This window comes from Protopterus annectens, chromosome 7.part0, assembly GCF_019279795.1.
Source record: "Protopterus annectens isolate FY-2018-M chromosome 7.part0, PAN1.0, whole genome shotgun sequence".
NCBI lineage: Eukaryota > Metazoa > Chordata > Ceratodontiformes > Protopteridae > Protopterus > Protopterus annectens.
Genome location: NC_056739.1, coordinates 1737202691 through 1737228488, shown reverse-complemented (window position 1 = coordinate 1737228488; position 25798 = coordinate 1737202691). Strand labels below are relative to the sequence as shown.

General features: G+C 44.0%; 1 protein-coding gene across 3 annotated transcripts in view; it reads left to right on the top strand.

Moving 5' to 3' along the window:
• Window positions 1–25798, top strand: part of PRC1 (protein regulator of cytokinesis 1) — a 2137226-nt gene that overhangs the window by 1805907 nt on the left and 305521 nt on the right. The window contains exon 14 of one of the 3 annotated variants that reach the window (XM_044078278.1): window positions 12986–13025. The exons of the other annotated variants lie outside the window; for them this stretch is intronic. Within the exon in view, the coding sequence (XP_043934213.1) occupies window positions 12986–12991 (6 nt within the window). The 3' untranslated portion in view covers window positions 12992–13025. The remainder of the gene's footprint in view (window positions 1–12985; window positions 13026–25798) is intronic. 3 annotated transcript variants of the gene reach the window in all.

The following is a 25798-nucleotide window of genomic DNA, read 5'->3' as shown; positions in this document are numbered from 1 at the left end:
TTGCAGGGCCTACTAGCTTCTTCTAACCCTGTTTAACTCCACCACCCATCCTTAGCTTTGGGATTCAACCCAAGTGTGATGACTGCAGCAGGGTAACACGAACATAGTACAGTTTTGTCCCTACCATAAATGTAGATGTTCGAGTGTTCACCCTGCTGCAGTCCAGGTTACATATATATGTATGTATGTATATATATATATATATATATATATATATATATATATATATATATATATATATATATATACATATATATATATATATATATATATATATATATATATATATATATATATATATATATATATATATATATATATGTGTATATATATGTATATATATATATATATATATATGTATATATATATATATATATATATGTGTGTATATGTATATATGTTTATATATATGTATATAAATATATGTATATATATATATATATATATATATATATATATATATATATATATATATATATATAGCCTACCTATTGGGGGCACCTGACATCTGGGGCAAGAAAAACTGAATAAAATGGCGTCGGATGCCTCTTGTATACCCCTAGCGCACTGACGTCAGGGAAGAAGCGACAGCAACTGACGCCGGACCAAGACTTTGGAACTCAGGCCGACTGCGGGACCGCCTGACGGCAGGATAACCCAAGTGTGATGACTGCAGCAGGGTGAACACTCGAACATCTACATTTATGATGGGTACAATACTGTACTTTATTTTAGTCATGTATCACATCCTTTGTGCACTGACCCAGATTCTGCTGTCACTCAGTGGCCACCTGTCATCTTCTTGCCCCTTTCAGCATAACCCCCCCCCTTGGGAAAGAGGATTCTCAGGGACCTTATGGTTAAACATGAAGGGCTGTTAAGATGTACCCAGTGAAGGCAACCCATTAACCATTCACAGCCCTACTTAACTCCTGAATTCTGAGACTTCATTGTGGTGGCGAATCTGACGTGCATCATGATGTCTTATGCCAGATACAAGCAAATCCATACCCAGTGTTTACCAGTTATTTCTTGCCACTCGCAGTTCAAATCAGTCCTTGCTAGCATCTTGAAGTCCTGCATTCACATGCCTGCACATCCGTGCTTAGGAAGTGTTCTTGTGACTGTCAAATTGCAACCCAAGATGAACACACATAGCTACCAGATGTTATGTAGTCCTATCTCGCCTACATTCTTCACTTGTAGGTTCGAAGCCGAATGTCGGCTCCGACTCGGCCTATTTACTAGCTCGAAAGTCTTTGATTGGCTGGGCTAAGATGGTGTCCCACAATACACTGCTCCACATCCCCAGATCTCGTTTGCCGCTTGTAGAGCTCGGATGTGGTCTCGACTTGGCTGTAGCTATGTATTGCAAAAAAAAAAAAAAAAAAACAATTTCTTGTGAAAAATTTTGGCTAATTGTGTTTATACAAATAGAGTTGTTCGTAGTGTTGTTGCTGCGTTACTTTTATTTGTAGGTTGCGAGTGTTTTTGTGTGTGGTATCCTTTACTCCCCCGGGCTAGGCTCGTTTAATTTAGAGGACCTAGTCCTCCTTGTGGTGTTTGTCTGGCTGTCTTTGGATGCGTTTCTCTTAGTTAAGTTGAGAACCGTTTTAGTTAGAGGTTCTCCCCTGTGCCTTGGTTATTGGTTATACTTGTTGACCGGTTTCTGTGTTAGCGTTTTTTCCTGCCTTTTGTCAGTAGCGGCTGCTACAGTTGTTGGCTTGGCATGTCTAAGGACAAAAAGAGCATAAGCCCTCAGACTTTAAAAAGTGTTCGAAGTTTGCCTATAAAATGTCTATCACAGACGGACAATTCGGTCTGTGTTTACTGTCTTGGAGCCATCCACCTTCAGGAGTCATGCAGTTTCTGCCATGCCTTTAGTCCTCGGGTGCTCCAAGAGAGGAAAAACAAATTGATCCTAAAGGGACTGCTGAAACCGTCCTTTGAGGAGGATTTAGGTTCGGCTCCCAGTCGAAGTCTAAATCCTCCAAATCCAAGAAAAGGTCTCCGGCTCCATCTATTGCTTCGGAGCCACCTTGTAAAATTACCATTGTCGAGTCTGCTTCCTCAGCTCCACCGGCTTCGGGGCCGCAGGAGGTAGCTGTGTTGACTGAGTCTGCATCCACTCCGATAATTTTGGAACAGATTCGGAGCCGGTCGCCAAGTTTGAGGCAAGGTTCTCCAGACAGGAGGTCTAGGTCTCCATCCATTTCCTCCAAATCCTCCAGGCTTTCCAATTTGGATGTAGATAGGATGGTGCAGATGCTCTTTACAGTCGCCGGTGTTGGCCAAACTTTTCTCTGCTCCGACCCAGTCGGCCCCGGAGCCAGCTCTGTTAGTTGTCCCTGCTATTCCTCCTCCAAGTGCATCCTTGTCAGAGCCGGTAAGCTCTGCTGCGAGGGACGTTACTGCACCGGCTCTGATCCCCCAGCGGGGTTTATCGGTGTCCACATCGGCTCCGACCTTGTCGGTTCCATCCACAGGGTACGAGACTCTGGTCTCCCCGGTCGGGCCCGAGGGGGATGCCTCGGAACACCCTTCGGTTCCAAATCTCCCTCTCGGTTGCGGGGACACCGGTTCCGGTCATGGCCTTGTAAGGCAGTCGGTCCTCCGATTCGGGAGGTCCCACCTTCGAGGCTATGCGGAGCGCGCTGGCTAGGTCAGCTACTTCCATCCCCCACAACACCGGCGAGAGCTTCTGACACCCACCTATCCTTGGATAGCAGAGCGCCAGGGCCTAAGGATTACCCCCATGAGTGGTCACCTTCTTTCTGAGGGGCCCTCAGAGCCTGTGCCTGAGGAACTCCCCAGAAAAAAAATTGTGCAAGAGGAAGCACATAGACTCCCAGGACGAGTCTTTCACTTCCGATACTGACCTCGAGGAATCGGAGGGGTCCCCCAAGTCTTCCTGTGAGGACGTTTCGTTCTCCGATATCCTGGTGATCTTGAAACAGAGGAGACTGGCCCTCCAAAACCTCCGAGGAGGAGGAGGAGGAGTCAGTATTCCTTAAGGCCTTTGGCTCTCAGCCCTCTGCCTCCTGGGTGTCTCCACCCTTCGAGCTCCTGGACCTTATTTGTTGGAGGCCTTATGTGCCTCACAAGTGAAGAATGTAGGCGAGATAGGACTACATAACATCAGTTAGTTATGTACTCACCATAACGTTAGATGTATGTAGTCCATCTCGCCTCACATTCATCATTACCCCCCCACACACACACACCGTCCCCCATGCCTGGAGGAGTTGGAGGATCACCTTGTACTTCTGATATTACAGAGTCCCTTTGGATAATTTGTTGGACCTCGTTGTTATGGGTGTGTGTGTGTGTGTGTGTGTGTGTGTGTGTGTGTGTGTGTGTGTGTGTGTGTGTGTGTGTGTGTGTGTGTGTGTTTGTGGGCGATGGATACGATACTTGTTGGCAGCAAACTAGATCTGGGGATGTGGAGCAGTGTATTGTGGGATACCATCTTAGCCCAGCCAATCAAAGACTTTCGAGCTAGTAAATAGGCCGAGTCGGAGCCGACATTCGGCTCCGAACCCACAAGTGAAGAATGTGAGGCGAGATGGACTATATACATCTAACGTTATGGTGAGTACATAACTAACTGTTTTGTCTTAGGGAAGATTTCCACATCATGCTCTTCACTAAATGCCATCAGCTTAATCCAGCCACTTGTAAGTAAAGCAGTTTTTGGTCTATTTTGTCTAGGAAGATTGAGTGTATTGAGATCTCCTCTCACAAGGAGTAGCAGGAGGGACCTCCTCCATGTAGCCCCAAGTGCTGGCACACTCCAAGGACGCCAAATGCATGGAGAGTAGCATTTCAAGGCCTGGCTCTCTGAAAGGGAGTTCCATCGTTCATCTTGTCACTTGGTTTTTGCAGACATCCAAACCAAAGGGTAAAAAGTTCACACAGACAAGCCATTCAGTAAAAACTGCAAGAGAGACCCAGCCAGACTAGTCTTCACTTGTGTAATACCTTAAACCTCCTGTAGTGGGTGCCCATGTGATAAAATCAAATGACCCCTTAAGGATGTAGCACTGTTTCAGCTACATGTCTTCTGAATGCCCATGACTATCTACTTTAAGTCTTTGAATACATTCAGACCAGTCTCTGGAGGTGCTGTACTTATCCTTGACTAAAAAGGACTTGGACCTGTACAAGCCCTTCACCAAAATGGTAGATAAGGGGGACTAGAGATTCATACCCCTGGCTCCCACCTTGGAGCTGCATGCTGGATTTTGTGGCTCCTCTCATATTCTTGGTTGATGCATAGTAGCCTGAACCCAAGTAGCTTAACCACGTTGAATCAATTTGTCACAGATCAGCAGTACTGAGGACCAAGGGCTCCCATCCTGATAACCCTTCCCCCCCCCTAAGTTCAGTCAGGCTGGCAAATCCTGGCTAAAATGTCTTTTGGGTCATATTCTAGTAGAGCTGGTATCTGAGTCTTTGGTGGGAGCCTGAGTTGCGGGTGCTGAATCGCATCCTTAAGGAATGCAGCTTGAATCTATTGCTGAACCCAGCAAAAGCCCATCTCCAATGCACATGCTCTCGTCCTGCTCACATTTCCATGCTGATTACATACCCTCAACACCAATTAGTACATATGGTCACCTTTGCCGTATACCATATGCAAGCTTAATCATTTAGGTGGAGGAACCAGTGGTTTTCCTGGTACTCTGGCTCCTGTGAGGAGTCAGAGGACTCTTAAACTGTTAAAGTAGAAAAAACAGCATGGTCAACACAGCCAAGCCAGTTTAAAACCACTTTTAATAAAATAACAAGAAAACAGAATGGGTAAGAGTTTTCAGGCCATCGACCCTTCATCAGATCTACTATTCTAAGACAAACACAAGTCGTAAAAAAGATGAAACTGTTATAATCCAACCAATCAGGATCTTACAACAGAAGTACTTAATAGGGCAATTATTGAAGCAATTTGCATGCTCTGAATGCCAGTTTTAAAGAGACAACCCCATTCAAGCCAGGTTGTCTGGCTTCTAATTTCACTATCCATCTCATCTCAGCCATCTCTGTGCTATGCACAATGTCACCTCCCCTTCTTTCCCTAAGTACTAATTGTAGAGCCAAGAATTTAAAGCAATGTCCTGGGCAATCCATGATGTGCTTAGCAAGAGCATTAGTTGAGTTTTTCAACCTAATATCCCTAACATGCTTCAGTATTCTATTTTTGAACAGTATGTTAGTCTTGCCAACATAAAAATGAGAGCACTTAGTGCAAGTAGCAAGATACTCTAAATTCTGAGTTTTACAATCAGTTCTCGTTTAAATCTGTAAACAAAGCCAGTCTGGGGGGTAACAAAGAGAGTCAGTTCTAGAGATTAATTACAGGCTTTGCAGGAGAAACAAGGAAAAAATTCCAGACTTATCAAACCTAGGAACAGAATTAAATCTATCAAAAGAACATAGCTGCCTTTTCAGGGATTTAGCATTCCAAAAGCTAAAGCTAGGTTTGTTGCCATCAATCCCTTTAATACAGACATCCAAAGGTAGTATGGGCCCGTTCTTAGTAATAACATCACAGATCTTTTGCACATTACTAGAGTAGGTCAGGGTCATTCATGCCACACTATCAGCACTTCTCATACATGTACAGGCCCCCTGAGATTCTTGTCCAACTTCTCTTGAAAAAATACAGAGTCCCATCTGTTGAATGAAGGAGCGACCCCTTGTTCATGTGCTTACGCACCTCATTAAAGTGTAACCCCTGGGAACAAATGCTTTCAATTGATCATCAGCTGCATGTTTAAACTTGGTTACAAAATTATGGAGTCTCGAACACCATAAGAAATTACTTTTCATAACTGTATGATAAATGTGTTTGTTGCATGCTGGAACGATGTAAGAGCACTCCTTTCTGTACAACTCGGTATTAATGCCACCATTCCCATCTAAAATCAAACGAACATCCAAGAAGTCAATTATTTATTTTGAATGCACACAAGTAAATTTAAGAAACGTGATAGAAGAATTCAAATAGCAAACAAAATCATCCAACTCATCAGTGGTGCCTCTCCACAAAAGAAAGACATCAAAAAAGCATCTAAAATACAAGCTGTGAAAAAACATTTTCTTGCAAAACCTGTTTCTCCTCTCAGCTAGCCATCACTAGATTGGCATAACTGTTCGCACAGAGGGTTCCCATAGCCACCCCCACTTTCTGTAGGAGAAAATCATTCCCAAACATAAAACATTATTATTTAGTATGAGACCCAGCAAAAGACAAACCAGCTTTGTACACTGGTATGACCAGTCACTCTTGCTCATGAGATAAAATCTAACCATCTCATCTCCCAAATTATTGGGTATGCATGTAAAGAGAGTACAGACAACCAAAGTTACCATAACACACCCAACAACATCTCCTCTAGCATTAACACATTGGGAGAGGGTACGTAGAAATGTTCAGTGTCTTTGAAGACGCTTAGAACTACTTCAGCAACTGGTTTCAAGGATTTCTCCACTAACTAGAAAGGGTCTCCGTGACCCACCGACATCTAGATATGATCGGCCACTTGGGTGGGTCCACCAAATGTTTGTGTGTTAGGCAATGCATGTATGATAGGTATGACTGGGTTAATGACTAAAAAATAATCATACAAATCATGATCTATACCACCAGACATAAACGGGTCATATGTAGAGGCCTTAACACAAGCAATTATCTTCATCAAAGCAGCTTATGTAATTTTCTGATATGTACACCCATCTTCAAGCATTCATCTCGTGGGTGCACAGTATGATGATCTATCAAGAACTGCTAATGCACCCCCCTGTATCTTCTGGTCTAAAATACAAATCTGGATGTGATTTCAACTCTGCCAGAGCCGTTGCCTCATTGCGTGTCAGATTGACAAAACCACGAGCGATCACTCACAGAAAGCTCTTGTATGTCATTCTCACATACATTTCATAAAGGTTTCAAGATGTGGGTGCAAAAGGGGGAACATGTGCTGGGTTTCTTAAGCATATGAAAATTCTGAGTATTATTGTCTGGGGACATAGTATATAACATAACATTGTGAGTAAACATTTTCAAGCCAATAATTTAATAATTACATTACTGATGTCAGACTTTTGTGCAAGAAAAAATGACAACCCCCTGTTTAAAACTGACATCTGATGCTCAGGTAGAGGAACAGAGGAAAGCTTAAAAAACAAAGAACTAGTACTTATCTCCTCTTGTTCTTGGCAGTAGCAAAAGGTTCTCGGTCCATGGAGGCTTTGCATTTCGTTCGTCCTCTGCTCATAGAGCAACCCACTCCATGCCTCCATCTCTCCCTTACTGGAAGTGGTAATTCTGGAAAAAACATAGGAGGTGCTGAACCACCTCCTGTAGCAGCTACTGGCTCCTTGCATCTAGCTCCTGGATCAGGACGCACAGTTGAATCCAACTGTATTGCCAACAGTTGCAGACTCAGCAGGAACCTTTGCAGCTCCTCTCACAATCTGGGGTTGGGTAGCCTTAAACTCATCAATCACACCTGCAAAACCCGGCTCAACCCTAGTGGTACATGGCCAAGAGAAAATATTCCCTTTCTTAAAATCTGAGAAATCCCATTCAAGTTTTCTTTTCTTTTGCTGTTGTAAGTGTGACTTAAAAGCAGAAAATCGTTGAAAAGGTTATCAAGCCTGGACTGAAAAAAAACTCTGCACTAAACTTTTCATTAATCTCCTTTTGTGCAGTTTCAACCAAAGCCATCAACTCATTTTCCAAGGGCTTAAACAAGTCAGTCAGAAGACGGATGTAATTAAAACTTGGTTCAATATTGAGTGCCTGCTGCCTTCTCAATAACTCAGGATATGTTGTTCCATAAGTAGGCATACCCAGAACCCTCAGTCCTCGAGGAACAGTTCTGTAATGCAGGCATGCCTCCAAGTGCAGGAGCTGCCATTGAAGTCTTTGTAAGTAGATTCACTTCAAGTTCCTTAAACTTAGTAGAAAAAGTTTCTACCTCCAAAGGAATCTCCTGGGAAGCCTCTGTAACACTGGAGAAGTTAGGCGAAGCAAAGATTGCATTCAACACCAAAAATATGGTTAGGATGTTTTTGTGAGCTAAAAAAGGGTTTAAATCCAACTCCAAAGCAAGACTTTTGGCTATGTACTGCTGTTGTATAACAAAAACAAACAGAAAACCATCCAAACTGCAGCCAGAAGTCTGATCCCAAATCAAAACCAAAATAAAAGCAGAAAAAATGGTATGGTCAACACAACTAAGGTCAGTTTAAAACCACTTTTAATAAAATAACAAGAAAACAGAACAGATAAGAGCTTCCAGGCTATCAGACCTTCCTCAGATTTACTATTTTAGCACAAAGATAAGCCATAAAAATGAAGAAACTATTACAAGCATTAACAATCAACCCAGTCAGGATCTTGCAACAGAAGTACTTAAGGCAATTAGTGAAACAATTTGCCTGCTCTCAATGCCAGCTTTAAAAGGACAACCCCATGCAGGCCGGGTAGTCTATCAGCTTGCAATTTCACTAGGACTTGCCCCCTGACATAAACATTGGCTTTAAATATGGTTAGAGGTTGTCAGTATTTTAGGTTTAGACATTTTATGAAGAACTAACTAGTAGAAAACCATAGCTGCTCACTCTTCTGTCAGAAATACGTCAACTAACTGGTACATTGTCACTACGGAGTTCCAGTAGCTGACAGTAAATACCTGTTTATTAACAAGGTGGGCCTACTGGATACACATTCCATTTTCAAAGGTGAACTTGGAGCAGTATCTGGGTAAGTGTCTTGCTCAAGGTCACACAGTAGGCAAATGAGGGCCGAGGGCATCAAACCCAGAACCGTAGGATTACAGCTCACAACCATAACCTCTACATCATCTACCACAAAAGATTTCTACAAGATGTGGAAGATCCTATTAATTTCTACACAGGCCCAGATAACATCCACAAAAATTCCACTAGCTACTAGTTTCTTCAGAAGTTTAACTTTCCACAGGGAAAAAAAAGAAAAAGAATCTCCAATAATTATATCCTGGTAGTTTGCTTCACTGTGTAATCCGCGGTGGTGGTGCTGTGGTAGCGTTGTTGCCTCACAGTAAGACGCTGTCCAGTTCGATTCTCAGCTAAAGCGTCTTCTGCATGGATACATGAGTGAATGGGCGTGCCTTCGTTGAAGGTTGTGCATCAGGGCTGGTAACTCGGCACGTAAAAATCAACTACCAATCATTAGCGGACCGGAGTTCCGCTGTGGCGACCCCTAACCGGGAAAAGCCGAATGACACAAACCAGTCTCTGCTTCACTATAGAAACCATTCTGTATTTTTTACTAATAGCCCCATCCCTTCCTAACTCACAGACCGAGCTCGTATTGCACACATGTTCTAGATTACCTACCAAGTTAACTCTTTGAAAGACAGCCCCAGACTGGAAGTTTAGGCCATGTAAAAGTAAGGCAGGACTAAAATATTTGCTACTTCCACTAAATCTGTCTGTCAAGCTGCATGTACATTTATATAATAATTGTTTTTATATTAATGGAAATATGGTGCGAGGATGTTAATCTTACAGCAGTCATTCCTGTTTTAGGGTATTCTGTTTGAATATTTGCGTATTTTCACATAGATAAGTATTTTGTTTGATGTAGGATACTTAAGCATTGTAACTGCTGTTACGGGTTAATTTATTCTAGCTTCTATTATTGTATTTTATTTTAAGAATTTTGATCTGTACGTTAAGCATTCCTGCTTTTGCCATAATTTCCCTCCTTAGCCAAACATTAATGCACTTGCATGTAAAGTTTTGCTCACTGGCTTGTTTCTCTGCTCCATCCATATTTCCCTGTCAGAACCTCAAAAAAACTGAAGAGGACGTGCATCAGTGTAGATGTATCCGGGAGCTATGCACACACCTATATCAATGCATTTCACTGCAAAATGAGTTGTTACATAGAGGGAGAGAAGCCACTACTGCTAGAATTTCAAGTCCCGAAATGGCACAGATGAAGTGGGATATTACCAAAATGTTGTGTACTGATGGTAGTCACTGGTCTTCAAAGATGCATAGTCACCCACAGCTCTGTGTCCTGCTTGCTGCAACACTGGAAGGGTGAGTTCACGTTGGGTGTTTTCCATCCAGTGTTGGAAATGCAAGTATGCCTTCCCATCGTTTCACTGAATTCCAGTCCTCATCGGAACATATTGAAAAGAAAGAGTAAAGCATTTGTGTTGCTGTCTACTGGCTGAGAAAGGATCTGTTACTAAGAACACAGGTCCCTAACAATACAGAAGACCCTTTTTATTGTAGCCAAAGGGGTTCTCTCTCAGTTGGAAAAATGTTGCTTAGTTTTCAAGACATTTTCTGCTGTAGGCCATCCCTGTTTGCCAGACCTCCTGGGTTTTGGAAGTGAATGAGGCTGCCAGAAATCCTTCCACCCAGCATTATGTACTATGCCAGATGAGAGATTCTCAAATTTTTACAGTTTATTACCAGATAGTATCCCAGCCTGGTCAGTTTACAAGTTATACTACTAATCTCAGTCACCTGTGTGACTTTATTCTCCATTATTCCAAGGTCATGGGGCATCTATTGGCTATTTATGCCTATCCTTGACATTTTGGAGTACCTGTTTACAGCCTACCATTGGTTGGTAAAGCAGTTCTGTAAACACTTTCTGCATCTCTCCTACCTTTAAAAATCACCTCCCCAAATTAAATTTGAATTTCAGGATGTGAGTGACCTGCCTTTCTCTAACTGCTGTATCAGTAGCATTGAAGTATGTTATGGAAAATATGTTCTTCTAATGGCAGTCATGTCTGTTTACAAGATTTCAGGTCTTCATGACCTTGTGTGTAGGGGAATCTGGTCTTCATGACCTTGTGTGTAGGGGAATCCTACAGACAATTCTTACTTTTTCTCTTCAGAGCATCCTACTTTTCTCTGAATTCACTTTTGAATTGGCCATAAGCTAGTTCATTAATCTTGATATTTTCTTTGCTGGTGCAGAAAATGGAGAGAGAGAGAGCCCTTTACTCTTTAGATGAACATCACCATCTTGTTCAATATGTGAATCAGGTACATAAGAAAAAAAAACGAATAGCTGTTTGTCTGTTTTGCTGCTGCATTAATAAAAGGGTAACCGTTACCAAGCTAACACGCATTACAGTCTGCATCAGCTTTTGAAATCTGGTAGCTCAATGTCATACAGAAGATGTTGATGACAAGGGCATCCCCAGTAGAGGTTTGGTTGTTTTCACTGCTTGTTTGCTTAAGAGAATCTGCATTGCAGGCAATTGTACAGTGTGCTGTTGGACAAAACCTTCACTCAGTATTATTTCTGACCTCAACTTTTAAGTCCAACTTTCTTCAATTCTTCTGCACTTCTAGATTCCACCATTTGAACCTTAGTCCTTGAGCCGTTTTTTGGCTTCTTCCATCCTGATGCTTATACTGTTTGTGATTCTGAGCAGTGACTGACCCATCAAAGAAAGTTCCCATTGCTATCAGTGACTTGTGCTTTTTTACTGGTTTTTTTTGATTTATAAAAGGACCACCTTCAGATTATTTCTGATGCCATTCCACTGCCCCTTTGGATTGGAAACCCCCTCCATCCAGCCTCTGATGGTTAAGTTGCCTTTAAATCAAGCAAGTGTGCACTTGTAGACAGTGCTCATGTCAAATCTGCATTGCTGTGCCCCCCCCCCCCCCCCCACTTTGAATTGCAGGATGTATACTTGCTGGTAGTTTTGTTATACTGGTGCTCTCAAGTGTTAGGTGCACTATCCTGGTGCAGTTCATGATGTGTCAGTGAGTACCCAGATAAGAGTGAACACACGTTACGTGTATGAACTTCAGAGAAAAAAACTCAGTTGCAGGAGAGAGTTGAGACCCAATTGTAGACCCATCAAGGAAGGGGTGTCTGGTAAGCTAACAATGTATGTATTGTAATGTACTGATTTTGAATACAGCATGAGGCGGGAAATCACAGTGAGGTAAGGTTTGCCATGTGTGGTTTGCTTTTATAATTCTTCTGTGTGAGGGGTAGCAGTGCCCAGTTGTGTTGCAGTGACTTTGATTAGCTAGAAAGGCTTAACTGCAAAGAAATGAAAAAAAAAATGCACTATGCAGGGAATAATGTATGGGAAGTAATGTTTCATTTCTGTTGTTTCCTCATTCCAGTTGAGCTGATGAAAATTACCATTAGAAACAAAATTATTAGTGATCTCTAGCCAGTACGCTGATAACACCTGACTTTGTAACCAACCCTTCAGGTGAGACTGCAGGCATTGTGAAGAAAACAATTTTTTAAAATATAAACAACCCAGAAGTGTTTCTTGGACTAAATGGTGAATTTATTGTTAGTTTGCCATATTGTGCACAGATAACTGTACTGTGTAAGCTGATGTATAAGGTATGAACCATTTTGTTTTTCAATCTTGTAGTTCATAGAAGAACTAGTAATTTAAAGTGGTGTTATTGCCTTCCCTTAAGGTTAATGTTAAATGACAGCACCCTGAGAAACTAGACCGTTAATATTTGTAATGATTTTCCATCTTGATTGCTTCCTGCCTAATTCTTCCATTTGCCAACCCTAGTATTCATATATGATAACCCTGGTAACGAAAGGCGGTGTGATGGTGGAAGGCCTAAGTCATAAAATGCATCTTGTGTCCATAAGCTGTTTCACCTTTTGTTTACTTGTCTTCCTTTGATTGTGTAGTTATGTACTGTTACTTTCATTAGCACACTTTAGGGTTTGGCACAGCAGTTCCCACTCAAATGTAACTTTAGAAATGCAAATTTTACAGCAATTAGCAGTAGTGACATTTATCCAAAGAAGAGTTTCTGCATTACTGCCTAGTCTCTTCCAAGGATCAGTCACCAACATTTCTAGCAGAGTAACTAAGATGCCTAGTCAGTGATATAATATTTTTAGTGTTTTTAGATATGTAAATTATGGTAGAAATGGTAACTATTAATTTTATTCTGTTTGTAGAACTAAGACCCCACAAAGATTCTACAAGTACCCATTCCAGGTCTGTATGAGACATTTGTGGCATCTCTTTTTCCCAATTACAGTTCATACATAAAATATATTTTTATCTGGCCTCATATTTTGCTTTTCACATATGCATTCTCACTTTCAAATTGATTTGTAATGAGGGGAAGGAACAAAGCACAATATTCCATTCTATTGGTTTACAAAACTCTTGGTCTGATGTCAGTTTTCATTCTATCCTCAACTGATGGGTTCAGATACGATCCCTCGGAACTGACTCTGTTGTTGCTAAAGCTCATTGCAACTAAAAAATTCTCTAGTATCTCCCTTACTCATAATGCACCAACACAAAGTACCTCAAATCTTGTTTGCTGCTTTCAGAGAAAGACGTGGTAATCAGTCACACTTGAGAGTTTAAATCTAAATTTCTATTTTTTTTTCTATAAAAACAGTTGAAATCTTTAGCGTTTAGTTTTTTTCCCTTATCTGCCCTATATTTCTGTTACTGTTTTAAGTATTTCTTGAATACTATCATTAGTATTCCCTTCTTTTCTTTGCTAACCTACAGTAATTGTAGTTCTTCCTACCATTGTTGGTAGTCCCCCCCCCCCAAAAAAAAAGTTAGTTCAACTTTTAGTATTGACATTTTTTGAATATGGTGGAGAAAAGGGTCTGCAGGCTTTTAAAAAACGTTCAAAATGCGGCCATAAGATTGTGTTATTGGATGCACACACCTGTGTGTCCTGTTTAGGGCCTCTTCATTTACAAGAGGACAGTTCAATATGTCGTGTGTTCAATCCCAGGACTCTGGTTGAACTCGAAAATAAATTCAGCCTGAAAGGGCTCTTGCCACCTTCTTTTGAAGAGGCTATAGCTGGAGACAAGACTCTTAAATTAATATCCAAGACAAAAACAGGGTCTCGACTTCAGCTTCGGAGGCTTCCCAGAAACAGATTGAGAGATCCGACTTCAATATCAGATCCAAAAACACTGAATCATCTGATCCTATGCTCTCAGATCCAAAGAAACAAAAGCTGATGGTTCCTACTTCATTGGATCCGAGACAATCTTCTTCAGACCTGGCTGTTGTCAGTCCATTCACCCTTGGTGGAGCCGGTACTCTCCCCCTTTCTGGAAAGACCCAAGTCTCCTTAAGTCTTGTCTGCTCAGTCTTCCAGGAGCCTTACAGAAGATGATGTGGAAAGAGTGGTGAGAAAAATCCTCTTGGCACAGAGTCAGATGGGTGTCCCCTTGGCTTTTACCCTTCTAGATCAGGAGGTCTGTTCCACTACTACAACCCCACTACAAGTTTCTCCACTGGCTCCTTCAGTGGTCTCAGAGTCTATGGATCCTAGCTGCCTGGATCCATCTGGCTCTGATCCGAGGATTGCTATATCCTCAGAGCCTAAGCTTACTCTGAATGCTCTGATCTTGTCATATCCAGAGAGCTCTTGGAGCCGAAACTTCCCTGTTGGATCTGAGATGTTGCAGTCAACTCCGAGGCTTTCATAGTCATCGGTGGCCCTCAGATCCTTTGCATTGGACAGCTTGGCTCTGGCTTCCACCTCTGGGATTTTACCTTTGCAGTGGGAGAGGGCCATGGCTCCAGAAGCTTGCCTTCTCAAATCCGAGGTATCCTCTTTCTCTGGGGCAATCTTCCTTCGAGGTTGAGAATAGAGTTTTCTTTCTGACAGAATGGATGGATCCAACCCCCTCGGATCCTAGATAGTCAACCCTGACATCTCTGCATTCAGAGTCTCACCAAATATTTCCACATGGACAGCCAGAACCAAGACCTCAGGCTTCCACTCAGGGAATCTTGATTTTCTTCTGATACCTCTCCAGATCATCTCCTGGAGGAAGTCCCTAAGAAGAAGACATGCAAGAGGAATGGATTTCGATGAGGGTGAAGAGTCCCTACAGTCACCTCCTGAAGATGTCTCATTTGGTGACATCCTTGAAATCCTTAAACAGAGAGGTGGCTGGGTACCCAGCAATCCTTTGTCTGAGGAGTCCATATTCCTGGAGACCTCTGGTACTTGGCCCCGTCTACCTTCTTGGTGATTCTGCTTGCCAATGAGCTCTGAGTTGATCTCTCGGCGGGCATGGAAGGAATCTGACACCACTAAACCTATACCCCAGAGACCAGATAAGATTATGGCATCACCCTTGGGCAAGCAGTTTTGGGAAAAAGGGATGCCCGTTGATGTCATGGTTGTATCGGTGGCCACCAAAAAGAAACTTACTGAGGAGAGTTCCACTGTCCATCCACCCAACAAGGAGTCGCAGGTGATGACATATTTGGGAAGCATGTTCATGCTTCAGTAACCTTTGCTTTAAGGTCTCTGAATTATTTAGCACACCTTACAAGACTTCAGAAGGATTTGATTAAGGAGTTGTTGAATTCCCTGTCAGGAGCTGTTTCTGAAGAAGTTTAGTCATCTGTAACTTCTCAATTGGCTACCCTGCAATCCATTTCTAATTCCTCCATGAGGTTGGTTTTGCATGTAGCAGAAGAAACCTCAAGGGTAGTGGATTCAGGCATTTCCATTAGGAGGCATGCCTGGATGCACTTGTGTGATTTTGCAGAGCCCTTCAAGTCCACATCCTTAATGCTCCCTTTGGCCCCAAGGTGAAGGACACACTATCCAGGTGTGAAAAGGATGGAAAGACCCTGTCTGCCGTGGGCATATGTTTTTCGATCCCTCAAAGATTATTTTCTAGGAATTAACAAGGTGGGCAAAAGATGTGCTTCAAGAAGTCTCAGGGTCCATTCCAAGACACACATGGAGGAGGTTCCCCCAGAGGCAGAGGAGGGAACTCTAATAGACGTCAACACCTCCCCCATGGCAGAGGTGGCCTGCAAAACCAGGGGTCCAGAGTATCTTTTTTTGACCGATTCTACAGGCACTCCTGAAAAGAGGCCCAATGGCCCACCTCTGGGGACGTTTTCCCTGCACAAGAGAGCTTGGGTAGACTTATTGACATTGCTAGCCCAGCTGTCTGGGATTTTGTAAATAATTCTTTTTCATTTGTGAATATTAATATGATATATACAGAGCTGTATGTTATGTACAGAGCTTCAAAAATTTAACCACAGCATACCCTGCTGGAACATAGAAGATTAACTTGCAAAACTTCAGGAATATAAGTTGAAATTAAGATGTTTTTCGATTGTGTTATAAAAGTTAGTTTCAATGCAGCAAGGAGACAGGATGTCTAGAATTAGGGTGCCTTCTGCATTGTTTTCTAAGTGTTGTATTATTTTATGACTTTCAGTATCTGCAAACTTTTGAAGGTTGTGTATTCTCACTTTGATTTTGAACTCTGAAGTAACTGTGTTTGTTTTCTGAGTATTGTCTTGTTCTTTTATTATTAAATATATTTAAACCTATCTTTGTGGCAGATATGTGTGAGACATATTTAAGCTCTTGGAGTACTTCCATATGTATTGGGTGACACTGTACAGGCCACTACCAAATAGTCTTGCTTGGTCAGACTACCGTTTGGATTAATAGTAACATTACACAGTAGGATTGGACACCCTTTGTTAAGGGCCTAGAGTAGCTGATGAGTGGTTGGTGGCATTGATAACTACCTTATAGTCTGGGCAGAAGGGGGCATAGCTAGTAAACCTGTGCCAGCCTTTCCCAGTTGTGTGTGTGTATAAATTAAATCTGTGTGTGGCTATGTGTGGTTGTGTGTGCTACTTGGGCAGGGACACTAAGCACTTGTTGGACAGAGAGGGTGCTGGAGGTTTTGGCTTGACCACTCAGCTGAGATATCAAACCTATAGCTGTGCCAGTGGGGAGTCTTACTGGGGATCTGGAGAAAGAGGGAGAAACCAGTCCCAGACTGACTGTGGTCTCTGTGTGCTCTTAAGGAAAAATGTACTTTACTCTGTGTGTACTTGTCATCCTCCCAGGGTGTATGTCCCCTAGCTGTTGCCAGTGGTGTGGACTGAGGCTCCTCGATTACTGGGCCAGTGTAGGGGTGTCTCATATTAATTGGTGGACAGTGGTGGGATATCCATATCACATATTAATTGGTTGACAGTGGTGAGATAGCCACATCACATATTAATGGTCTTGTAGTGTGTGTATATTGAATTCCTGTAGCCTGTGTACAGTGGTCACTGAAAGTGTTTGTACTGTCAGTCAGCCATGCAGTGAACATTCAGAGTTCATATCATAGTTGTTTTATTTTTTTGGTAGCTTAGTTAGTCAGGGAAAGCAGGCAAGCATGACAGCAGAGGCGTATGGCAAGCTGACAAGGATCCAGTTGGCTGAGATGTGCCAGGCTAAAGGACTGGTGCATGCCAACCTGACTAAAGCAGGCATGATTGCAGCTTTAGTCACAGCTGTATTGCAGAATAGCAACCAGGAGGACAATCAGACTGGCCTTGGAGATGTACAACTCTCAGAAAATGGACAGCTCAACCTTTCCACAGAGGGCTTAAAAATCCATCTGGAGTTAGAGACTTGAGCTGGACGCCAAGCATTTGGAAATAGAAGCAGCAGAGAAACTGTGATGTCTGAAGGCTGAGGAAAATGAGAAAGTGTGATGCCAGGAAGCTGAGGAGAATGAGAGGCCAGAGGCTACATGAAAAGGAGATGCTGACTCTTCACCAGAGTCATGGAGGTAATGCGGAAGGGAGTAACCGAACCCCAGAAGCAACGAAGGTCAGTAAATTTCTTCCACAATTTACAGAGGGGGATAATTTTAAAAGTTTCATTCATATGTTTGAAAGGGTATGTAAACAGTATAATGTTGATCAAGGGCTCTGGGTTCGGTTCCTGATCCCTTTACTCCATGGTAAAGTTGTAACTGCTATTTCTAAGTTGTCTGATAACTGATTGTTTAAATTATAATTTAGTGAAAATGTGTTTGTTAAACTGCTTTAAGTTAACACTTGAAACTTATAGAAAAATGTTTTATGAGTATAGACACAAGGCAGATGAAAGTGTGTGTGAATATATTGCTGAACTAAGCACTAACTTTCATAGGTGGGTCAGTGGATGTCCGGTCACCACTTTTGAAGGGCTGGCAGACATCTTGGTGAGGGAACAAGCCCTTAGCATTTTGCCTGAGGAAATGACAGTCTGGTTAGTTGATAGACAATGCACTATTGCAGATGAGTTTGGAAGAAGGGAGACCTATAACTAGCAAGCAGGGCATCACTGCACAGGAAAAGGACACCCAGTGCTGCTCATGGGTCTAAGGGAATCCATGGTGGGCAGCTCAGACTACCCCAACAGAGTCCACCAGTAGCAGGGGAAGCCACAGTCCAAGTACACATCCAGGACCAAGGGTTAAATGTTTTAAATGCAACCAGTGGGGCCATGTAGCATATAGATGTCCATGGAGGCAAGGTGGGGAACAAACAGTGGGAGAGCCAGGAAGTGGGAATGACAAAATGCCAGCAGTGAGCTGTCTTGAGGCAATAAGGGTACCAAACTACCACAAGAGGTTGTATCCTATCTTAGTGGATGGGAAAGAGGCCACTGCTAAGAAAGACAGCCTCTGACCTAATGATTGTTAATCCTGCAATGGTTAGAGAGGAACACTACTTGCTTGGGCAGTCTACTCCATTCAGACCTTTAGGAGGGACCCCATTCCAAATACCTTTGGCTAGGGTTCACCTTGACTGGGAGGGTGGAAAAGGAAGCCAAGCAAGTATGTGTGTTTGAGGCTATCCCTGCAGATGTCCTGATAAGGAATGATTTTGCTAATACATACCCTGTGTGCATGCAGTTACATTTGGTCAGGCTTGGAAACAAGCATGTGGGTCTGGTAACCTGGGGGAGACCCAGACAAGACTGCACATTTGCAGCCAGGACTGGTGAGGTGGTTACTTCAGGGCTGGAGCTACCCTCTAGCAACGTGATTCAAGGTGAGCCATAGCTGCTTGTTTTGGGTACTGATGTTTCCTTGGACAGAATGAACTGCAAGGGCAGAGGTGAGTAGTAGTACTCAGGCTGACATTGAGGCACCAATGTCAGGGGATACCAACCTTCCTGTGGAAGAAGAGCTGAGAAGGGTTACTAATAGAGAGTTGAGACAGGGTCAGCTCCCAAACCCTACATTACAAGGCCTGAGGAAGGTAGCTACTGAGGCACCTGATTCTCAAGGGAAGAAGGAATCTATATACTGGGACAAAGGGTTACAGTATAGAGAATGGACCCCTGAGGGAGAGCAGAGGGTGAGAGAATACAGCAGTTGGTAGTGCCCAGAGCCTACAGTCTGGCACTTCTAGCCATAGCCCACGATATTCCCTTTGCAGTTCATATGGGCATAAAACGTGCAAAGAGACGTATTATGCAGAACTTTTATTGGTCTGTAATTTCCAGAGATGTGACAGGGTACTACAGGACCGGTGAGCAGTGCCAAAAGGCAGGAGACAAGGTGAAAGCTCCTTTGCCTTAGCTGTAGTTGAGGAGCCATTTCAGAAGGTAGCTATGGATATTTTGGGGCCTCTGAGTACCCCATGTTCTACAGAGAAAATGTATATCCTATTGGTAGTAGATTATGCTACTAGATACCCTGAGGCAGTGGCTCTGTCCTCCATTGAGGCAAAAAAGGTGCAAATGCTTTGTTAGAGATTCTCAGCAGGGTAGGTTTCCCAAAATTGATACTGACTGACAAGAGGTGCCAGTTTCATGTCAGACCTGCTGGCTTGCCTGTGGAAGTACTGTGGGGTGTAGCACCTCAAGACCACTTACCATCCCCAGATTAATGGTCTTGTAGAGAGGTTAAACTCTACACTCAAGTCCAAGCTACGGGCATTTGCAGACCAGTTCAAGAAGGAGTGGGATAAATATTTGTCCCATCTGTTTGCTTACAGAGAGGTTCCCCAGGAATCCAAAGGTTTTTCACACTTTGAGTTGCTGTATGGACATAGGGTGAGGGGACCTCTAGATTTGATTCGAGATTAGTGGGAGGGTGAGTGTGAATCCCACAAGGAGTCTGTCGTGGCAAATTTCCTAAACCTCAGGACAAGGCTCGGGGGAACTCATAGGCTTGGCCCAGGCGAACCTGGCAGAAGCCCAACAGCAGAAAAAGGTCTTGTATGACAGGAATGCTTGAGCTAGAGAGTATGCTGTAGGGCAGCAGGTAATGGTTCTCATTCCTGTCAGACACAGCAAGCTGCAGGCAGCCTGGGAGGGACCCTACAAGGTGGTAAGGAAGGTCAGTGATAACTACATGGTAGAACTGCTAGGCAGGAGGCAGGGTCACAAATTGTACCATGTTGACATGATGTAACCTTACCATGACAGGGAGGCCCTTGTGCTGAGTATTTGAGTGGATGGCAGGAGGAGTCTGAGGGGTACCTGGTGACTGATCTCTTCAGCGAAGCTCGGACTGACACCTCACTGGAAGGGGAAGCAGTGTCCCAGCAGCTATCCCCTACCCAGTTTCAAGAAATCCGAGCAGTATTACAGGAGTTTGGGGACATGTTCACTGGGAAACCAGTGAGCACCCACCTGGTGCAGCACCATGTGGATACAGGACCCCAAAGGCCTATTAAGCAGGCCCCTTATAGGGTGCCTGAGAGAGAGAGTCAAACAGACTCTGAGGGAGGAGATGCAGGAAATGTTGGAACTAGGGGCAATCCAGAAGTCCCTGCACCCTCCCCACTGGTGCTGGTACTGAAGAAGGATGTCAGAATCATGTTCTGTGTGAACTACAGGAAATTAGTCACACAGAGCCAGATGCTTACCCCATGCTTAGGACAGAAGAAGCCCTAGAGCAGCTGAGTGGGGCTAAGTATATTACCACTATTGATCTTACCAAGGGTTACTGGCAGGTGCCCTTGACTCCCAGTGCTAGAGAGAGGTCAACCTTTATGACTCTCTGACTTGTACGAGTTCACAAAGATGCCCTTTGGGATGAAAAATGCCTGAGTGACTTTCCAGAGGCTGGTAGATCGTATCCTAGCAGGAGATTTTGCCTTTGCTTACCTACAGTAGATTATATTGGTATCTACAGTCATTCCTGGCAAGAGCACCTTCTGTAAGTCAGGGACGTTCGGGGCAGACTACAGAGGGCAAAGTTGACCATTAAGCCCAGGAAATGTCAGGTGGGTATTGCAGAGGTCTCCTACCTGGGACATAGAGTGGGGAGTGGTAAGATCAGGTCAGAACCTCCCAAAGTGGAAGCCATACAGGCATGGCCTGCCCCTGTTACCAAAACGCAGGTGAGGGCATTCTTAGGGACAGCAGGGTACTACAGAAAATTTGTCCCCAATTATAGTAAAATAGCTGTTCCCCTCACAGACCTGACAAGGAGAAACAAGCCAGATAAGGTAGTGTGGACTCAAGCATGTGAGCAGGCATTCCAGAAGCTTAAAGGAGCTTTGGGAGGACTCCCTGTGTTAGCCAGTCCAGATTACAGCAAATAATTTGTTGTGCAGGTGGATGCTTTAAACCATGGGGTGAGGGCTGTACTTAGCCAGGTTTCCTCAGAGGGATAAGAACATCCAATGGTATATCTCAGTCATAGACTCCAACCCAGGTAGGAATGCTATGCAGCTGTAGAAAAGGAATGTCTAGCCATAGTGTGGGCACTGCAGAAACTTCAGCCTTATCTGTATGGAAGGTAATTCACTCTAGTTACAGACCACAACCCCTTAACAGGCTACATCAAGCCAGACAGCAAAATGCCAAGTTACTAAGGTGTAGGCTGGGGTTGCAAGCATATAATCTAACAGTGCAGCACCACAGTGGGGTTAGCAATCCAACGCAGAGAGGCTGTCAAGACAGGGAATATGGGGTAAGGTATTCCCAGACAGTCAACCCTCTCGAGCAATGTTTCTCAAGGGTCACTTGAAAAACTAGCTTGAGTTTTTTTTTTTTTGGGGGGGGGTGAAGAAATGCGACACTGCCAGCCCAGCTATCTGGAATTTTTTAAATAATCTATTTCATTTGTGAATATTGACATGATTTATACAGAGCTGTATGTTATGTACTGAGTGTCAAAAATGTAACCACAGCATACCCTGCTGGAACATGTAAGATTAATTTGCCAAACTTCAAGAAAATAAGTTGAAATTAAGTTGTTTTATGATTGTGTTATAAAAGCTAGTTGCAGTGCAGCAAGGAGAGAAGATGTCTAAAACTAGGGTGCCTTTTGCATTGTTTTTGTAAGTGTTTTATTGATGTCCTATTCCAATGTTGCAGTACTCTACATGTGGGTTTACCCTTCTTCCTTCCAGTTCGTCCGGCCAGGATTCCAAAGATTTTCAGTCCCTCTAGGTGCTTCGGACATCTGATGAGGCAGCAGGAACATGGGCCATAAAAATGACGTCTGCACACTCCAGCCCTCAGAACTTTTCAGCTGCCAGTCGTACGCCAGGTGCTTCTGCTTCTCGTGGACGTCGGATCAAGAAAACGTCAGTTAAGTAACCCCATTCAGTGTGGTATGCAGATTCACCACAGAGACGCCCACTATCTGTGTCTCTTTTGGTTAGGTAGGGAACACGACCATGAGAACTGCACCGTTTGCCAGTCATTCGTCCCAAAGACCTTACATCGCCATTTACATGCCTTGCATCTGTACTTAGAAAACCAGCGATTAAAACAAATAGCATTAGGGATGGAGGCCGCGTCTGACTCCCCATCAGAACCACCAAAGAATAGGGCCAAGACCTACCTCTTCAGCTCTGCCTTTTCTGACCATTCCTCAGTCTGTGGCTGACATCCACTTGACAGAGGATTCAACTTCCACCAGTGTGGATAAAGCGGGTTCCACTGAGGAAGCCGCATAATCTCAAGCGGACAGCACGTCCATAGAGGCTTTACCGGCGTCTACCTTAGACTCCGAGGGAGAACTAGTGCTTTCTGTGGGTACGTCTTATTAGACCACCAGTATCCCTACTCCTGATCCAAGGCCTTCGCCCAGCAGGACGCCAGCTAGACCTCTTAAGAAAAAATAAACATTTATCTCCTGCTTCTGAAAGCATGCCAGATTGGCAGACCTTCAGCCAGAGTTTATTTAATGCCTTTATGGCCCTTAGGCCTACTACTTCAGGGACCCCTAACACTGCTCCTCACCTCCTAAGTCCTAGACCTCTAATCCCTGAAAGGAGGATAGAACAATTGGAAAAGGAGGAACTGTCTGATTCTTCAGATGATGCCCTCTCCTACTCCTGTCAGATCCCCCCCCCCTGGGATATGGATCTCCAGAAGAAGGCTCTATTAAACATGACTCCCCAGTGGAAAATTTAACTTTTGGGAAGAATATCAACAAGATGAAAGACCACTTTAAGTGGGAAGCCTCAGATATGACGGAAGTACAAGAGAGGTTTTATGACCTGATACAGATGGACTCCCCCAGTCCTTCTGCTATCCGTCCTATTCAGCTGGCCTTCCTGGATGCCTTTGCCTCTGCCTCCATCAATCCCGACTCCTAACCTCCAGCCCCTTGAAGAGCAGGTAGACTGTACAAAATTTCTGATTGTGCCCTCTGGCTAACCCAGCCACTATCTCTATTTCTACTGATAGGGCTTCCAAGCTGGTCCCTACCACTACTATTCTTCCAGCTGACAAGGACAGCAAGACATTGGAAAGGTTGGGGAAGAAAATATACACTTCTGCCACCTTGTCATTTAGGGCCACTAGCTACCAAAATCACATGATCAAGTATTCCTTAGCACTACTGGACAAAGCCACTTCGGAATTATCTGACATCCGAGATTGTGCAGCCAAAGTTTCCATGACCTTCCTGCTAGCTCTCACCTCTCAGGTGAATAGACTCTCCTTAAGATGCAGTTATGATGCAGCTGAAGCCTCAGCTAGGTCAGCTGCATCAGCTTCTGCATTGAGAAGATATTCTTGGCTACACCTTCAGCCCCTCCCTGATGACTTCAGGGGCAAACTTATTGATGCTGCTTTGGATCACTCTCTCCTGTCTGGTGGAAAAGTGGCTGACCTTTTTAAGTCCCTGCAACAAAAAGGCAAGGAATTTCAGGACCTTAAACACCTGCTGGTCTCATCCATCCCCAAGTTCCACAGGAACTACCTGGCCAAGACACAATTCATCAGAAAAATGTCTAGGCTTATGGCTCCCCCCCCCCCCCATGTCCAGGAGATCCCCCCAAATGGAGCCCCCCCTCCAGCTAGAGCTTCTCCTTCCTCCAGCTAAAGGCCTCCCTTTCCAGATACAGCAGGTAGTGTCTGACTGCTGCCAATCGCTCATCCCACCCCTCCTGCATCCCTCCCCCTGTCTGCCCGTTTCTCACGGTTTCCTTGCATGGCCTCTCATTACCTCAGACAAATGGGTTCTGTCCATAATATAGAACATTTACTTTATGACCTGGATCACCCCCCCCCCCCCCCAGGAAGGCTGGGCATGCCTCAGTTTCCCACCAGTCAGTTACCCCTCCTAAGACAGGTACTGCAGACCTTACTCATACAAGGCACTATAGAGCCAGTGCCTACAGAATCAAAAAGAAAAAGATTCTACTCCAGAATCTTTCTGGTTCCCAGAAAGGACTGACCATGGAGGCCTATCCTAGACCTCTCTCGTCTCAACCCCTTCTTAAAAGTTCCTACCTTCAGGATGCTTTCTCTCCCTACCATCTTTCCTCTCCTCCTACCACAAGGATTTATGGCAACCCTAGACATAAAGGATGCCTACCTTCACATACCAATAAAGCCCACCTTCAGGTAATACCTCAGATTTTTGGCAGGCTTATCCCATTTTCAGCTTTGTGCCTTGCCTTTTCGGCTTTCCACTGCTCCCAGGGTATTCACAAAATGTCTGACTCCAGTCATCGCTTACTGCAGGGCAAAGGGCATCCAAATATTCCCCTACCTAGACAACCATCTAATTCAGGCAGCTGATCAGAAGACTCTTCTTTTTCACACCCAGGCCCTTCTGCTTTTCCTGCAGTCTCTAGGTTTTCTATTAAACTTCCCAAAATCTCATCTGGACCCCGCACAGCACATTGTCTTCCTGGACTGCAGAATCTGGACAGACCTTATGAAGGCCTTCCTACCACCAGAGAAGGTGGTGTCCCTGACACACCACCTACTGGTTGCCCTTCAAGCTTCAGAATTGACAGCAAGGCAATTTCTGAGACTTCTGGGTTACATGGCAGCCACCATACCCATGTTATCCTTAACGAGACTGCAAATGAGGAAACTACAGTGGTATCTTCAGTCAGTGTGGACTCAACACCACCATTCCCTAGAATTCAGGGTTCCCTTCCTTCCCTGCTTGAAACAGGAATTGTGATGGTGGGTGTCTCAGGTGGCCAAGAACCCAGGCCTCTCTCTAGAAGCACCCACACCCTCCTAGGCTACTCATACAGATGGTTCAAATCTGGGATGGGGAGCAACCCTAGGACAAAGAAAAGTGCAAGGTTTATGGACAGACACAAACTAGACCACATAAACATCAGAGAAATGAGAGCAACCTTCCTTGCTCTACAGGTCTTCCAACCCTATCTAGAGAAAGGCCCTCTCAAGATATTCATGGACAACACTACAGTCCAGTGGTATCTCAACAAACAGGGAGAGACTAAATTATACCTCCTATGCAGACTAGCTCTGCAGGTGTGGGAAATGCCCAACTCACAGGGAATTACCCTACAGGCAGCCTACATAGCCTCCCCTGCACAACTCCCAGGCAGATCACCTAAGCGGGACCATCTCAAACAACCACGAATGGATGCTTCAAAGAGTGTTTTCCTGAATCTGGTCCACAGGTGGGGTATACCTCAAGTAGACCTGCTTGCCTCCTCCATAAACTGGCAACTTCCTTGTTACTGCATCAGGACACCCGACCCCAAGGCACTGGCAACAGATG